Source organism: Equus caballus, chromosome 7, assembly GCF_041296265.1.
Source record: "Equus caballus isolate H_3958 breed thoroughbred chromosome 7, TB-T2T, whole genome shotgun sequence".
Lineage (NCBI taxonomy): Eukaryota > Metazoa > Chordata > Mammalia > Perissodactyla > Equidae > Equus > Equus caballus.
In genome coordinates, this window is record NC_091690.1 from 79,519,827 (window position 1) to 79,538,124 (window position 18,298).

General features: G+C 37.0%; 2 protein-coding genes and 1 pseudogene across 8 annotated transcripts in view; 1 reads left to right on the forward strand and 2 right to left on the reverse strand.

The window, feature by feature from the left end:
• Positions 1-18,298, reverse strand: part of OVCH2 (ovochymase 2) — a 63,647-nt gene that overhangs the window by 37,595 nt on the left and 7,754 nt on the right. For 3 of the 7 annotated variants that reach the window (XM_070274667.1, XM_070274665.1, XM_070274664.1), the window contains exon 2: positions 14,768-14,922. Coding sequence is in view for 2 of the 7 variants with exons in the window: in XM_070274663.1 (XP_070130764.1) it covers positions 8,049-8,054 (6 nt within the window). In the remaining 5 variants the exon portion in view is untranslated. Of the gene's footprint in view, positions 1-3,465; positions 3,559-8,048; positions 8,272-14,767; positions 14,923-18,298 lie in introns of all 7 variants that reach the window. The other 4 variants (XM_070274663.1, XM_070274662.1, XM_070274668.1 and 1 more) reach the window with 3 other exon arrangements.
• Positions 715-1,653, forward strand: OR5P4 (olfactory receptor family 5 subfamily P member 4). The gene has a single exon (NM_001391447.1). The coding sequence runs from the start codon at positions 715-717 to the stop codon at positions 1,651-1,653; it is 939 nt and encodes a 312-aa protein (NP_001378376.1).
• Positions 9,470-10,411, reverse strand: OR10AB11P (olfactory receptor family 10 subfamily AB member 11, pseudogene; annotated as a pseudogene).

An 18,298-nucleotide genomic window follows, 5' to 3' on the forward strand; every position in this document is an offset into this window, starting at 1 on the left:
CCTAGTCAATGAAAATATCTAGGCTACTCTTATTGCTTCATGCAATCCTATAAATATGAAATTCTATGGTATAGGAGATAAGCCCTGGAAGGTTTTGCAAAATGGTCAGGATTTTTAACTCATAACAACAGTATAAATTCTATTTGGCTTTTTCATTTTTAACACGGACACTTTCTAGCCCTTAGTGTCAATTATTATAACTAAGGATGTGATTTCTTTTTTATTTCAGGAAAAGAATCAAGTAAGAAAGAGATATCAAAGTTGAGATCATATTTTTTGTCCTGATCAATTGGAAAATGGAGATAGCATTTACTAAGACGGACATTATAGGGTAGAGGCTCATTTGGCATGGGGATGGAAAATCAAGAGCTGGCTTTTCTATGACCAATTAGTTTATTTACAGTTTATGTTATTAAATCAATATTGCTGTAAACATTCTTTTACATATCTCTTGTTCACAAGGGAAAGACTTACTCCATGGTATACAAATATGAGTAAAATAGGTGGGTCCTAAGGTAATTGTGTCTTCAATTTTAAGCTTTCCATGGAATTTGAAAAGAAAATTTGTGTGCGCAAAATATTCTATAAGTGAGACAAATTTACCATTTAAAACTTTGTAAGATTATGTTTAGGTACATACGTTAAATGCGGTGTCATTTCAGCCAGTTTAATCTCCTCTGGTTCTGATTTCAATAGGCACCATTAAATGGATAAATGGAGACTGAAAACCATACAACAGTGACAGAGTTCATTATTCTGGGACTAACAGATAATCCCACACTGCGTGCCATCTTCTTTGTGATTTTTCTAGGAGTTTATATAGTTACCATAGTGGGAAATATTAGCATAATCATTTTAATCCGAAGCAGCCCACAACTTCACACCCCAATGTACCTTTTTCTCAGCCATTTGGCCTTTGTGGACATTGGGTATTCCACATCAGTCACGCCAATCATGCTTATGAGTTTCTTAAGAGAAAGAACTACTATCCCTGTCGCTGGCTGTATAGCCCAGCTTGGCTCTGATGTCACTTTTGGGACTACAGAGTGCTTCCTGCTGGCCACCATGGCCTATGATCGCTATGTGGCCATCTGCTCTCCCCTGCTCTACTCCACACAGATGTCCCCCGTGGTCTGCTTCCTCCTACTGGGGGCCTCCTACCTGGGTGGATGCATGAATGCTTCATCTTTTACAGGCTGTTTGATGAATCTATCCTTCTGCGGACCAAATAAAATCAACCATTTTTTCTGTGACCTCTTCCCACTTTTGAAGCTTTCTTGTGGTCATGTTTATATTGCTGAAATCTCTCCTGCCATCTCCTCTGCCTCAGTCCTTATAAGCACGCTGTTCACCATAATTGTGTCCTACAGCTACATCCTGCACTCAATCCTGAATATGCGATCAACTGAGGGGAGGAAGAAGGCTTTCTCTACCTGCACGTCCCACCTCACAGCAGTCACTTTGTTTTACGGGACAGTTTTGTTTGTTTATGTGATGCCCAAATCGAGCTATTCAGCTGATCAGGTCAAAGTGACATCTGTGATCTACACAGTGGTGGTCCCCATGTTGAACCCCCTCATCTACAGTCTGAGGAACAAGGAAGTGAAAGAAGCCATGAGAAAACTAATGTCTAGAACACGTTGTTTTTCCTAAATTAAATCAGATATAAATCTGTAAATAACCAACCAATGATTTTGGGAACATTCGTGATGGATATCTTAATGATATTTCTCATTAACTTTATCACTTTTATAGTGAAGAACTCCCACATATATAAGGAACCAATGTTTACTTCCATTTATAAAGTTAAATATATCATTAATATGGATATCTGCTTGATTTCAATTAAATATAGATTTTTCAAGGTAAGAATACCTTTGGAAGATAGTTTCTACTTAAAAACCTCATTCACCGATTATAGAGTCCTATTTAAATAGAGATATATTTCAGCCAAAGATCACATTTCATTGAATTCTCTCTTGTAAAATAACACTTTGGAAAGAAATTTTTCCACAACAGACATGTACTATTGACAAGTCAGGCAGTTCAGGTCACTTCCTTTAAAGGTACTTCCCTGTCTTGGTCGATGGATCTTTAAACTTTTGGAAACATTGATGCTAGTGTCTTAGAAAAGATTCTGTTTATTTTCACTTTATGTAACCAGAGCAAAGATCATGATCTTGTATGACCACTAAGAGCTCCAACCCTGATAATACAGAAGAAACTTTGTATAAATCTCAGCTGACTCTTCTCACAATGTAAGTCTTACCACATGACTACTAGGGTAGGATTTGGAAGCTGGCATTTCTTTGGAGTAGGATCCTGGGACGGTGGGACTTCCTTTCAACAATAGTTGATAGATAGGGGGCATGAAATGATGGTTCAGGCAAAGAATATATCTACACACATTTTGTAATGTCTCCTAAGGAGGTGTCCACGGTACTGCTTCTTCTGCTGACCTTTTTGAAGGTGCTTGTGATCCAATCTGGTTATGGCAATGGCTTCTAAATTGATTCCCTGCCCTCTGCACTCCATTAACAATGATTCATGATTAATATTTTAGCTAATATATTTTATTATTAACGTGTTAATAGTGTCAGACAAATTCTGAGACAGTTTTGAGGGAACACTTTACAAGCTGACCTCGTATTCCTGGGTTCTTCACTGACCAGAGGAAGGAAACCTCCTGCTTTCCTGCCTGGAAGTCACTTTGTGGAATTTCTCTGGTTCTGTTTCCCTGTTTGTATCTCTTTGCATCAATTATGGGTGTATAATCCAACCAGTGCAATAACTTTGGGCTAAAGTCAGTGTAGACATGGCCATTTGTAGAGAGAGGGCATTTAAAGGTGTGACTCCAGTCTTGGAAAGTGCTATCTTAGAGTTGTGGTGGGAGCTCTGCACTCTGGAGGTTGAGGTTTTCATTCACTGTTTCTAGTACTCTTCCTCTTTATCCTTCCCCTTATACGTTGCTTTTCACCAGGGTTCATTCTCTGCCCTCTACTCTTCTCCCCATCACCCATGGTCCCCTTGGGTAACCTCATATTCTCCCATGAACTCAGCTGCTATCTGTATGTTGACAGTATGCTTATCTCCAAATACAACCTTCTTTAGAGGACAGATGAACTTCTTCACGGGCCTTTTCCCAAGACTCTCAAACTCAGTGTGCCCCAACTGAATTTATCATATTTATCCTCAAGCTATTCCTTTCCCAATAAATGGCAACTCTTTGTGAAGTCTAGTATTCCAAGAAATTTGGGGCAATCCTCACGGCATATCCGTCAAAATGGTCTGCTTTCCTCCATCTCTTTCCTTTTCTCACATGGAAGGCATGTCGCATACTGACCACTTCCTTATCTAAGTCTCTTTTATCTAGGGGCTTCAAGACTCCCAAGTTAATTACGATAAGTCCAGGCAGAGACTTTTCCTTTGTATTTCCACTCTAAGAGATTCAGATAATTCAATCACCTGGATGTAGAAGGTGTGGTGTGGCACTGTTAGAGTCCTTATTGGAGAGGGAATACGTTGATAATCATTTTCCGCTCCCAAGTTCTAAATCAACTGAGGGAATGACAAAAAAGAGAAGGTACATAGGAGAGCAAATATTACCTGTACAAACGAAAGAGCTGATATTAGAGAATGTGGCACACATGTGTGGACTCATGTGTTTTTGTGCTCTGGTCCCAGAATTTGATGCTCTTTCCTTCTCTGTCACTGGTGGTGCTGGAAACACTTAGGTCTCTCCAGTCAGACTAGGCCTTTGCCCATCAGCTTCCAGCATGGCCAAGAACAGCCAGGAGCACTGAGGACAGGCTCACTATCAAGAGAAAGCAGGAAGAAGAAGGCCTGGGATTGCTGTTATGGGTTGAAATTGTCCCTCAAGAATTCATGTGTTGAAGTCCTAGGCACTAATACCTCAGAATGTGACCTTCTCTTGGAATAAGGTTGTTGCAGATGTAATTAGTTAAGATGAAGTCCTACTGGTGTAGGGTGGGCTTCTAATCCAATATGACTGATATTCTTCTTTTAAAAAAAGGGAGAATTTGGACACAAACAACACACAGGGAGAATAGAATGTGAAAATAAAGACAGAGATATGGGTTTTACTTCTGCAAGCCAAAAAACTCCGAAGATTGCCAGCAAACCACTCGAAGCTAAGCGAGAGGCATGGAACAGATCTCATAGCCCCCAGAAGGAACCAACCCTGCTGACACCTTGATCTTGACTTTCTTGTCTCCAGAACTTGAGACAATAAATTTCTGTCATTTAAACCACACAGTTTGTGGTACTTTGTTACAATTTCCCTGACAAACTAATACTATTGCATTGGATATTAGATTCCCCTCCAATTTACCATCAGCTAATCTAATCCTTCTAGGGGAGGAGGGAGTGAAGGGTTAGAAAGATGTCAGGTGTGTTATACTAGTGGATGTCTCTCCAAAAAGAGGCTGAGGAATATTAGGAACGGTAAAAAGCATATTCCCCCAGCAGTGTGTCAAAAAATAAGGATCGAGGATATCTCTGTGGGAACAATCAAAAACTCCTTTCATAAGACTTCTTTTTGGAAGTTTCCTGCTTACTATGGATTGCAGATTGCTTCTTAGAAGGCAGGGATTTGAACTGGAAGAAATTGTAAAAGATCTTAAACTGTTGTGTTGTTAAAAGGTTCTCAGTCTATATAAATTGCAGGAAAATTTTCTTCTTCTGAAGTGGATTGGGACTTATGGAGTCATTGACATTTCTCAGGTTCTGTGAAGCACTTACCTGTAGTGGAGTTTTGGAGAAGAAATTGAAAGCAAAGGGACAAGAGGTAATTCTTGGGGGTGAGGAAATCATTGTATATTGTGATTGAGGTGGTGGTTATACAAGTGCATACATTTGTCAGAAGTCATCAACCTGTATACTTAAATTGTGTCTCTGTAAATTATACTTCAATAAAATTGCTATTTTAGGAGATTCTACAAGAGAGCACTCTTTCTTTCTCATTTTAATCTGAGACTACAGGCAGTAGAGACAGTATCATCATTTACCTCTCGATGTAGACTGGTTCTATTTCTTAATTATTCCTCAAAGCTGTTCCCTCACCTCTTGGACCTCCTCTAGTTTCCCATATATTTATTTTTCGTGCCCTTCATTCCTTTCTTTAACTCTATGCCTATACCAGCATTGATTTTTCTTTTGCTTAAACCATTCTTTTTTTTCTTTTAATGCAGATTTGCTGGTGATGATTTTTAACAGTATTTTGTCATAAAAAGTCCTTATTGCACTTTCATTTTTGAGAGAGATTTGTATATGGGGTAGAATTCTAGGTTACAAGCTAAAAGAATTGAGCACTTTTAAGATTCAGTTGTTTTCTTGCTTCTATCATTTCCTTCAAAAACTCAGCTATCAATCTTTCTTCTTTCTCTCTCTCTCTTTTGAAGGGAATATGTTTTTTATTTCCCTCTGGAAGCTTCTAACATTTTGTTTTGCTTTTGGCTTCCTGTCGTCTTTTTATGATTTTCCTCTGTGTGGTTGTTCTTATCCTTATCATGCTTGGAATTTGCAGAGTTTCTTGAATTTGTAGCTCATAGTCTTTGACCAGTTTGGAAAATTATCACTGAATATTTCTTCAGAAATTTCTTCTACTGCTCCTTTTTTACTTGAACTTCAATTACACATATGTTAGATCTTTTCACAATTTCCTATATAGCTCTCATACTCTACTTATATTTTCGATAATTTTTCCCTCCATCCTATAATATATATGTTTTCTACTGACCTATTTTTCAGTATACTAATTCTCCTTTTTCATCTCTCCAATCTACTATTAACCTATCTGCTGAATTCCTAATTTTATTCTTCATTTCTAAGACTTAAACTCGATTCTTTTTCTTTTTTTTGTTTTTCTTTTGTAGTCAGTTCTCTGGTGTGATTCTTCATTTTATTCTTCTATTTTTCTTAGATATATTTTTAATATTTGTTTTGAAGTACCTGGTTTTTATTCTTTTGGTCCTGTTTATTGACATATCTTGTCATTTATTTTTTAGTGAATGATGGACAATATGGATAAAAATTGTAGAGTCTCTAGATGAGATTATTTTCTTTCAAAATGTGTTCAATTTTATTTTAGCAGGAAGATAGAGCACTGGACTGATCCTTTTGAGGAAATGTAAATAAGAACTGATGTCTCCATGTCCAGTATAACCCCTGAATTTGCATCCTAGTGGAATGGTGGTGGTGTTTTCAGCGTAGGTTGGGGGTTGTGATTTGTTGGGGATAATCTATTTCTGGTTTGACCTTATTTCTGGGATGTAGCAATTTCTCCTAAAATGTGGTCCTTCAGGACTCTCAAATAAAAGCACAACATGTTATGGGTCCCCTCTAACTTAAATGACCTATCTATTAAACTTTTTCAAACGAGCACTGCAAAATGCCAGAATCTCTGCTAAGATCTTCAGCCTCCCACAGGCTGATTTCCATTTGGTGTTTTGATATTTCATCAGACCGTGTGCAGCTTGGGACTAGTCAAATTCATTAATGAAAAATTACACATAGAATTCCATGCTTACTTCTCTACTTCACTTATCTTTTTTCTTCTCCAGAATCTTGGCCTCACAAGTCTTAGCTGCCTTGGCATTCTTGACCTCAAGTGAATATATACTCACCCTGCCACACTGCCTAAAGCCCCAGGCTGTAGCTCTTTTCTCAGTCTCTGTTCCTCATATATCATTTGGAAAATGCATTTGTTTGTGAGGCTCAAGGAAGCCTTTACTGGGGAAATGACATTTAAACTGAGACATAAAGGAAAATAGGAGTAAAGTGGTCATTTAGAGTGGGAAATGAAGTTGTAGAAACTTTGGTGAGTGGGTGAAAGTAATGATGTGGGAGGTTGAACTAATTGTCCTTAACTCAAAGTACAGTGTCTGGTACAGAGCAAGCATTATACAAATATCTCTTGGTTAAACATTAACTCTAATTGAATGAATATTTGTTTAGTGTCCCCTTTATTCCTAGCACTAGGTTGTGAACTGAGGAAACGAATATGTCATGTGCTTTTCTTTCAAGAATTTCACAATAATCCAAGAACTGTTTCTTAAAAATTACAATGGTTTCCATTCAAATGATATGAATAAAGTTCTAGTTGCCATGTTTTCTTCAATCTTTAAAAGAATTTTAATACATTTTTATTTTTTAATAAAATTGCATACATTTAAGGTGTACAACATGATGTTTTGACATACATATATACAGTGAAATGATTAATATAGTCAAGCTAATCCATCTCATCAAATAGTTACCCTTTTTTGGTGTGGTGAGAGCACCTGAAATTTACTATTTTAGCGAATTTCCAGTATAAAATACAGTATTATTAACCACAGTTAGCATGCTGTACATTAGATCTCTAGAATTTATTTATCCTCCGTAACTGCAACTTGTGCCCTTTGACCAACATTTCCCCATTTCCCCTACCTACTCAACCCCAGTTGACTACCATTCTATTCTCTGCTTCTATGAATTTGACTTTCTTAAATTCCACATATAAGTGAGATCATGCAGTATTTTTCTTTCTGTGTCTGGCTTAATTCACTTAGCGTAATGTCTCCAAATACGTCCATATTGTCACAAACAGCAGGATTTTCTTATTTTTTATGGCTGAATAATATTCCATTGTGTAGATACGCCACAACTATTGACACGACCATGCCTTTTTTATCTTTCATTCTATTAATGTGGTATATCACATTGACTGATTTGCATACATTAAACCAAACTTGCATCCCAGGGATGAATCCCATTCGGTCAAAATTTAGACTTAAAATAATTAAAGAAATGAAAAATTTTAAGGTAATTATATGAGGAGGTAGAGACTTTCACACTAAGCAGGGAATGTTTGTGAAAACGTAATTGTGAAATTTTTGAAATGGCTGGTCAGGAAACTTCTAGCCAAATTTTAATTCAATGTTGAACAATGAATGAGACCTGGAGACCCAATAGACTCTGACACCACCTCTGATCAATGTAGCTGTGATTTGAATCCCAGTTGCAAGCCCTTCGGGAACTCTCCTCACCTGCATTCACTTCAGCACAACTCTATGCTTCCTCTCTTTTGACTTTTCTTTCTTCGTGGGATTTCTCCTAGCATATTTTGCTTTCATGCTGGAGTCTTCTCTCTATTTCATCCATCAGCTTTTCAAAGAGTACATTCTCTACCTCTTCATCTTAAATAAACCTGGTTGTCCAAGAAGGGCACATCTGTTTCTCAGCTCTACCGAAGAGAAGTTGCTCAATTCCCTGTTTTATAGGCACCAATAAACAATGCTGACATTCTCCTATCTCCTTACCATATTTCTAAACCATTTATTTACAATCTTCATGACAGAACAATTCACTCATTGACACCAATATTATCCCGTTATGAAACATTACACTATTTCCCTCAGAGTCCTTTACTGACTATTCAGTTTCTTCTTCTCATTTATTAAAGACTTTGCCACTGGCCTCTTGACACTTTTCCCCATCTCAGTCCCTCAGTCCTGCCACAGTGTTGATAATTGCACTTACCATATGGATGCACCATTAGACAATGTGACCTCAAAATGCCTAGACCTCCTTATAGCATCTAATATCTTCTACAATCCATGTGAGAACCTTATTACAATGGCCTCAGTTAGATTCAGTTGTATGTAGCACCTTCCACTTCTGCGGTTTCCATAAATTAGAAGCTATTTATCTTTATCTGTGCTTTAACTCAAACAATATTTGAATTATTTGCTTTTTGAGGACTTGAAGAAGTTAATCATGAAGCCTACTCCTTTGTTGGGGAATGGGAAGAAAAGCTATTTGACAAACTTTTCAATACTATTCTCGGAATTTGGTATATTAAAAATGCATATTTCTTTTCCAGTAACTTTCATCAGTTTATTTTTCCAGAAATTCATACATTCCCATCTTGTTTTCATATTTCTGTGAATAGAATTGAGCAAGGTATTTTCTTAAACTTCTTTGAAATTTTTCTGTATTTCGGTATCTTACACATTTCAAGTCTAAATTTTTGTGTTTGTGCTTTCTCTTTTTTTGATTAAGTAAATTAGTGATCTTTCTCTTTCCTCTCCTCTCTCTTTCTTTCTCAGTCTCTCCCCCTTTATTTCATTCTTTATCCTTTTCCTTTTTAATATAATTTTCTTCCTTCTCTAAAGGCAACCAAAATTATGAAAATACAGTGTTCCGAACATTTTTTGATATGTTTACTACATATATAAGTACATGTGTGTGTATGCATATATACGTGCAATAAACATTTTTAAATATTTTACTTCATTTTAAAATATTTAAAAACTAAACTACATCTGGGTTTTTAGTAGGAAAGGAGTGAGATCAGGCTATATTAGGCAATTAGAACATATTTTAGTGATGATTTTTATTGGAAGTACTCCACTTTTATTTATCAATGGTCTAAAATTTTTAAACAAGAGTTCAGGGCTCTTTCATTTACCATCTGAGGGAAAAAACTACATTCCTTGCCTAGTACTTTCCCTAGGACTATCTGCATTTCTTTGTTTCTTAGACTGTAAATGATGGGATTAAGCAGAGTTGTCAGCACTGTATATGTCACAGCCGTCAGCATATCTTTATGGAATGAGTCACTGTCTTTGGGCCTCAAACAAACAAAGCAGGAAAATCTATAGTGCATGGACACCACAGTGAGGTGGGAGGAGCAAGTTGTGATGGCCTTATACCTCCTCTTTGCAGAAGGCATCTTCACAACTATGGACCCAATGAAGACATAGGAAATCATAATTAAAATAAAAGTTCCCAGCAACACAAAGGCAGTGAATGCAAGAAGAACCATTTTCTGAAAAAAGGTGTTATCACAGGCAAGAGAGACCACAGGTGTGATGTCACAAAAAAAAGTGCTGGATGGTGTTGGAGTATCAAAAAGACAAATTAAAACCTATAAGGGTGACATCCAGGGTCACCACAATCCCAATAACATATGAGGCCATCACGAATTGAAAGCAGATTTTTTGGGTCATCAAGATGGGATAGTGCAGTGGGTTGTGAATGGCAGTGTAACGATCATAGGACATGGCAGCCAAGATGAAGCACTTATTGGCTCCCAAGCCAAAGGAGAAAAACATCTGCATGGCACACTCAGGAGAGAAATGGTCTTGCTGTCTGATAACAAGTCCACGAACATGTGGGGGTTGATTACCATAGCGGTACATGTTTCTGAAAAGGACAGGCCACAGAGGAAAAAGTATATGGGGGTGTGAAGGTTGTGACTGAGGTTGACGGCCACCATTATGGACAGATTTGTAGCTGAGATGGTCACACAGGAGAAGAACATCACCACAAAGAGGAGACTCTGCAAGTCTGGGAAACTGGAAAATCCCCACAGAAGTAATGCGCTCATTGCGGTGTGATTGCCCATCGTCTAGTAGCCTCAGTAACTTTCGGCCACAGGTGCAGATGTTCTTGAGGTCAATACGCTGATAAGATTGTAAAAAGTACTGATGTCACTTAGTTTTTAATCAAGGGCCTGTGGGCAAGGGCAGGACAACCCTTAATGAGAGAGCCTGAGAAATGGGAGCTAAATTCACCTGAATGAATTCAAGGTCAGGACTCAGAGTGATAAGGAGAAAGTTTCTGTAGGAGAATCCGTATAAATGCCATGAAGTAGGCCCAAATATATTCTGGGAACCCCCTCAGTTATCACCCCTTTCCATCCTCTACCGTCAGAATCTGTATGAATGAAAGAGTGAAATATGGAAAAAAACCCCTTATTTTCTCACCTACTAGAGTATGAAGAGCAACAGGTATAAAATGTTTATGTGTCATCTAATCACAGGCTGGCATAAAGAAGTGACTAATAACATTGACTGAATCAATACCAACTTAAGGAGAAGTAAGGAAAAATTTTTGAATGGCTTCCAAACGTTCTTGGAAAGTAATCCTATCTTCAGAGGTGTTCCCAAGAAGGCAGTGGTTGCTCGGCTAACAATTATGGCAATGAGTAGACCTAATACATGAATTTACCATTTTGAATTTGTGCTGGTTTCCTATCCATGACAATAAGTTAAGGCTGGAGGTATTCACTAACAGTCTCCCATTCAGACAGATCTCGGAGGCAAAATGGTTATGGAGAGACTAGCCCTGTACTGGATGGCTCATTTATGTTCATGATGTCCTGATCAATTCTTGAACTTTCAGGAAAACTTCGAGGATATTTTCTAACTGATATACTGGTGGAAAGGGCTGCTTAGGAGCACAGCTCTTATAAGAACTAGAGTGCCTTAGGTAATTTTCATCACTTCTTAAAATATCCACTCTGTGTGTGAGATGACAGCATGAAAGTAACACAAAGACTTTCCATACAATATGGGGTTTGGTTTCAAGAACCATTGTTGGAAAAGGAAAGGAAAACAGTGAAAAGACATGGGTGTGGAGTTGAGGGACTGGGGAAAGCAGGGTAGAGACACACTGGAAAGTATTTTGTAGGATCCACAAAGCTTGAAGAAAAAAGAAGAAAATATACCTTTAGCTGAAAAGTTTGTGTGTTCTTTACATACTGAATTATTGGGCAAAAAACATACAACAGGCAAGTCAGGTAACCAGTATTTACTTAACATCTGAAATGTGCTGGTCAATATGCTGTGTATTTGATAGAATTTTCTCACTAAATTTCTCTCAACAACTTTATGAGGTGGATATTTCAATCCTGATGTCAGAAAAATGAAAACTAAGGAATGGGTTGCTTAATTGACTATCCAAAGCCAATGTATTAATTCCACAAATATTTATTTAATGTCTATGATGTGTTAGTCAATTGTATGCATGGAAAATATAACATGGGGTGAGAAACATATGAGCTCTCCTATCTTACATAGAGAAAAATGCTATGAGGAGAATTAGTAAAGTGATAAGAGAGTGAGGGACTAGGTGGCTACTTTGGACTGTAGAGTTAGGAAAGTCCTTTCTATGGAACTGACACTTTGTGATTGGAATGCAGGAAGCAGCCCACCATTTAAAGATCTAGGGGGAAAGCACGACAGACACAAGAAATAGCGAGTGCAAAGACCCCATGGTGGGAATGAGCTTGACACATTCCAGGAATATCAGGACAGCCAATGTATCCAGAACACCTCTCTTATGTATCCTTTAAACATCTTATGAAACAAATAGTAGTATTGTGCCCATGTTTGAGATAAGGAAACTATGGCTTAGGCAGTTCCTTCATTTGCGAAGGTGATAAAGTTTGTTAAAGGAAGAGCTCGTATTTTCACCAGGCAGAGTGACTCTGGAGAAGACCTTCTCAACTAGTAGATTAAAGTGTCCCTGTAAGTGTAAGTGCCCTAGTATAGCATCCAAGGTCTACCTGTCCACCTGCTCTTCTGCCACCAACCTCCCCTACATGGGAAACAGCCCATTGTCCCCAAGCATAGCATGTCATGGGTCTCCTACTATGCACACATTGTTTCTCTATTTGCAGTGTTCTTCCTGCCTTTTTCTATTTCTTAAACTGCAGTCTTTGTTTTAAACCTGATTCAAATGTCACCTTCCTAGAAATCCATCCCCAATCACTCTGAGGGAGTTAATGAAATCTGTGTTCACATCTTATTCCATCATGATGACATTTCAACATGCCTGACTTATATATTAGTCAGTAGAGGGCTTTTTCACCATTTTGTCCACACTACTTGCAGCATAGCCTGGTAAATATAAAGGTTTGTGTCATGAGAACCCAGCGAACGAGTTGTCATCTTCCTTAAGAAACTTCACTTTGTCTTTTTTTTTAGGTGCACTGATTAATTCTTCCAAACTATCTTATTTTCACCGTTTAGCATTTACTTAATTTGGACATGTACTAAAGGTTGTTGGCTGTTTCTTCTAATACATTTAAAGATTCATTAAGATACAGCCACATCATCTAGAAATATAATAATTGCATATCGATATTTAATACATGCCTGTTTAATGAATAAAGTGTATTCCTCCCCCTCCAAAAAGAGCCCCATCTAAACTCTAGGAGTGTTTGGAACAAACAAAGCAAACCAAGCAAAACAAAGCAAAAAGAACTATTATATTCTGGAACAAATATATTGGAACAAAGCAAAGAGAACTATTATATTCTGATCTAGACAATATACTTCACTTTCTGTGGTATCAAATAACACATGATTGCCATAACTGCTCCTACAATAGGGAGCATATCATGATCACCAGGAGATCCTTCTCAAGAGTTACATATCTTCATTCAAATCCATCCCAAGTTTCTAGCAGGTCTTTCCAAGAAGAGAAAAGAAAAACTTCAGGAGAAATTGGCACACCTAGGTTTTGAAACTCTCACTGTAATCTGTTACTTCCTTTTCCCATTTGTGTGGATAATAAATCCTACTTTCTTCATAATACTCAAGGGAACTAGTAATTGAGAATATGCCAATATTACATAGTTCCCATTACTTCTGGTCACTCTCCGAGGGACAGAGGGTGATATTTTCTGACCCAGCATTTTGTGATAAATTCACCCACCTTGGGCTATACCACTTCTCTAGACTGAAAGGGACATAATTATTTCTTTCCCTGAAAAAGCCATTTCCAAGTTTATCCATACCCCTACCCTTGAGGAGAGATCTGGTGGACTTAGCATGTCTAATTTCTTTGAAATAGAAACCAGACCTGCAGGAATTTGCACTGATTCTTGAAATAAACCAGTTTGCAGACTCTCTTGTCCCATCACTATATCAGAACAGTGGGCAGTGGACACTGTACATCAATCTACCTCCCAAGAGATATGTCAAAACCATGGCCGGGCTGAGGATGGCTGGGACCACCATGTTACTCATCATTCCCCACTAGACTGAACTGGAGGATTTTTCTGGCAGTCACATTTAGTTTCTGCTCATGGAGCAATGTTCAAAGGTGGAGAAATGGTGACTATCTATCACCAAGTCTTTGGAAAAGTTCATTTAACTTTCTTCCACTCCAATCAGAATAAAAGTCAGCTTTGAGTCAGCTTTTCTATAATTTTCAGAAAAGATACTGATATTTTTAAAGGAGAAATAAAGGAATATGTTTTGTTGAGTTATAGGTATGAATTCCAACAGGAAATTTAACAAAATTTACATAGAGATTCATGAAGCTCATGTTTTTCCTAGTTGTAAGTGGCTTTCTAAGGTCACATATATATGAAAACTTATTTCTTTAGTTCTTTCAATGGTCTATATTAGATCCACAAGAATACTTGTTATTTTTATAAGTCACAGCTGCATAATTATGAAATCAAATGGTCACACTGAGTAACCAAAGGAAAAACAGAGGGAAACATACAAAGAATCAAATTGCCATTGGTTTATAGTGAAATTTACAATTAAATAATGGGTGAAATATGAAAATTGTGGAAGGATTTTGTACACGTTTTTCTTTACTCTTTCCTGCTTAATTCTTTTGATACACCGAAATCACCTAATTAGCCTTGAGATTAGACCTGGAATTACACTGGAGTCTATTTTGTTATGAGCTAGAGGATTGAGCAGATTTACAGGGGCCTGTGCTCAAATCCAAGCTCTTCTTCAATTAATATAAATTACATACAGTAATGTAACCTCTCTGATAACCATTTTTCTCCTCTGTAACATGGTCTTAAGTATACCACCTTGCAGAGTGACAATACTGTGCATATAGACCTATCAGATAATAAGTGCTTAGTACTTGCTAGTTCCATTCTCATTTGCTAAAATAGCACATGGTTTATGCGTAACTTTTCCTACAGGTGCTTGGCGATACTTGCCTGCTCACAAGATGCCTATAACGCTGTCCTGCTCTTCTACTTGGTTGGCTGTGTGAAATTGATACCTCTTGGCATATTTCTCCACGATGTACACTTTTCAGTCCTGTTCTCAGTTTGCAGCTTTCTAGCCTCCCCTCAGTGCTGTTGTCTGTGTCCTAAGTATGCCAGGAAGAGGAAAACAACAGCATTTATCTTTGTCCAATTGTATGCTTAGTATTTTCACTACCTTCTGTTGATTAACACCCATATCTACTTGGCCATTAGTGGCTAGAACACAATGTTCATGGTAAATAGGCATATAAAATAAAATTCCAACCTTATGGCAAAGAAGAATCGCTTTCAATCTCTTAAAAAGAAGAAAACATTAGTCTGTCTACTCACACTGCTCATGTGCAGTTTTCTAGAGTTCTTTCTGAAATATCGTGTAGGGATGAGTTCTAAGTCATTTTGTGCTTTGAATGCCTGTGATGCATTCACTCTATGTCTGAAATTACAAAATCTCCCATAACAATAGGATAGAGTCTTCTCTTTTCCTTGTGGCTGGAGCTGAGTTGCATGCACATTCCAATGAGAATTTCATGCTCACCTGAGAGCATTATCCCTTAACACTACTTGGAGTTACTTCCTTTCCATTAGTTACCAGGAAGAATGTCCTCTGTGGACCTAGAACTCATTGTGATATCCGCAAAACATTATTTTTATTCTGCCATAGCACCATGATTATTCAGTGAAATTTGTTCTTATTTATCCAAAAAAAAAAAAATCAAGTAATTGAAATCCAACTTATTCAAATACAGCTTGGAATGTGGATAATTCTCTTAGGTATATTTTACTTTCTACTCACTAGCATCTATTTTATAGTTCTGAAATTTTGCCAAGTCCCATAAGTCTTCTGTCCTATATACAGGGCTAGAAGGAGGGTATCTTACAGGCTACTGTCCAGGGAATCAGTTAGAAGAAAGCTAGAAAAGAAGATGAACACATCAAATGATTGTTGTGACTGCTTTCTCATGAAGTAACTCTTCTGTAGAAGGCCTTGCTGAACAGGAAAATCCACTGTAATAAAAAATCTCCTTTCGCCGCAGCACCACTCAAAATTTTTTTCCCAGTATTTCATGAAATTTTTAAAACATAGAGCCATGCTGAAACAATTATACTGTTAGCATCTGTGTATCTACTGCTTAGATTGTTCTGAGTATCTACTGTTGTATAATAAACTACCCCAAAACTTAGTGGATTTAAACAACTGAATTAGTATAGACAGAGCTCTATAGAGATGACAGAGACATTGAATGTTTTGTTCATTCTAATATGATTGTTTATGCTGGCTATTGTCTGAGACCTAAAACAGGGATTCAGCCTTTCTGCATTGTGCGTAGTGACTGGGCTCTGCGAGTGAGCATTCCATGGGAGCCAAGTGGATGCCATACAACTTTTATGCCCTACCTCACTTGAACTGCATTCTTTTCATTCAGACATCTATAAAGTATCATCCAGGTTCTAGGAGTTGGAAATATATTACAACTCTTGATGGGACAGTGACAAAGTTCTGGAAGAGTCTATGGGATTAGAATTATTGCTGTCATCATTTCTGGAAAATCCATTATGCCATCCATTAAGATTTTACTATATTTGCTTTATTACATACCTCTTTGTACTTTGTCCGTCTATTAATCATCTTATTTTTTATGATACACATCAAAGGAAATTGCAGGCGTAAGTACACTTCCTCTTAAACACTTTTGTACACATATCAATAACTAGAGTTCAATACCTTTTACATGTTTCGTTATATGCAAGTTTATTGAAATTTACATAAAGTGAAATATACAAATATTAAGTGTACAATAACTACATATTGGTAAATGCATTGGCCTGTGTAACTCAACTATCGCTAATCATACAGTATATTAGCATTAGCCCAGGAACTTCCCCCCTACCCCTCCCCAGTTAGTCCTAGCTCCTCCATATAGAGGGACCCATTGTTCTAATTATTTTTCCATCATGGCATAGTTTTGCAGGTTCTAGAATTTCATACAAATGGAATCATACAGTATGCCCTCTTTTATATAAAGTTTCATAATTATTTTAGTATATACAAATGCAACTGATTTTTGTATGTTGATTTTGTATTCTGTAACTTTACTGAATTCATTTATTAGTTTTAATAGTTTTTTGAGTAGTCTTTAGGATTTTCTGTATATTAGATCATGTTATCTGAAAACAGAGACAATTTTACACCTTCATTTCCAATTTGGATGCCTTTTATTTCTTTATCTTGCTTAATCACTCTGGCTAGGACTTCTAGGACTATATTGAATAGAAGTGGCAAGACTGGGCATCTTTGATTTTTTCCTGATCTTAGAAGAAGAGGATTTCAGCTTTTTACCATTGACTACGATGTTAGCTGTGGGCTTGTCACTTATGGCCTTCATTGTGTTGAGATACATTGCCTCTGTATGTGATTTATTGAGCGTTTTATGTCATGAAATGGTGTTGAATTTTGCCAAGTGCTTGTTCTGAATCTATTGAGATGATCATATATTTTTACCCTCCATGCTTTTAGCATGGTGTATCCTGTTATTAGTCGACAAAATGAAAAGGCAACCTACAAAGTGGGAGAAAATATTTGCCAACCATATGACTGACTAGGGGTTACTATCAAAATATATAAGGAACTCAAAAATAGATAGAAAAAACAGACAAACCAATAACCTGATTAAAAAGTGGTTAAAGGAACTGAAAAGACAATTCTCCAAAGAAAACATACAAATAGCTAATAGGGTTATGAAAAGGTGCTCAACATCACTAGTCATCAGGGACGTGCAAATCAAAACCATAATGAGACATCACCTCACTCCTATTAGAATGGCTAGTATAAAAAAGACAAGAAATAACAAGTGTTAGAGAGGATGTGGAAAAAAGGGAACTCGTACACTGTTGATGGGAATATAAATTGGTGTATCCATTATGGAAAATAATATGAAAGCTCATTAAAAAATTAAAAATAGAACTACCATGTGAAGCAGCAATTTCATTCTGGGTATATACCTGAAGGAAGTGAAATTAATATCTCAAATAGGTATCCACATTTCCATGTTCATTGCTACATTATTCACAATAGCATAGATACAGAAACAACTTAAGTGTCCTTTGATAGATGAACAGATAAAGAAATTCAGGTATATAAAATATGGAATATTATTCAGCCTTAAAGAGAAAAGGAAATCTTACCATTTGCAATAATGTGGATGAACTTGGAGGACATTATGTTAAGTGAAATAAGTCAGAGACAGAAAGACAAATACTGAATGAAATCTATGTGAAATCTAAAAAAGTTGAACTTAGGGAAACAAAGACTAGAATGATAGTTTCCAGGGTTGAAGAGGTGGGAAAAATGGGTTGGTGTTGGTCATAGAGTAAAAACTTCCAGTTATAAAGTGAGCAAGTTCTAGAAATCTAATGTATTATGTGTAACTATACTTAACAATAATGTATTGAATACTTGAAATTTGCTAAAGGAGTAAATCT

Coding starts and splice junctions, on each gene's coding strand:
- OR5P4 (NM_001391447.1), top strand. CDS start 715: ATGGAGACTGAAAACCATACAACAGTGACAGAGTTCATTATTCTGGGA.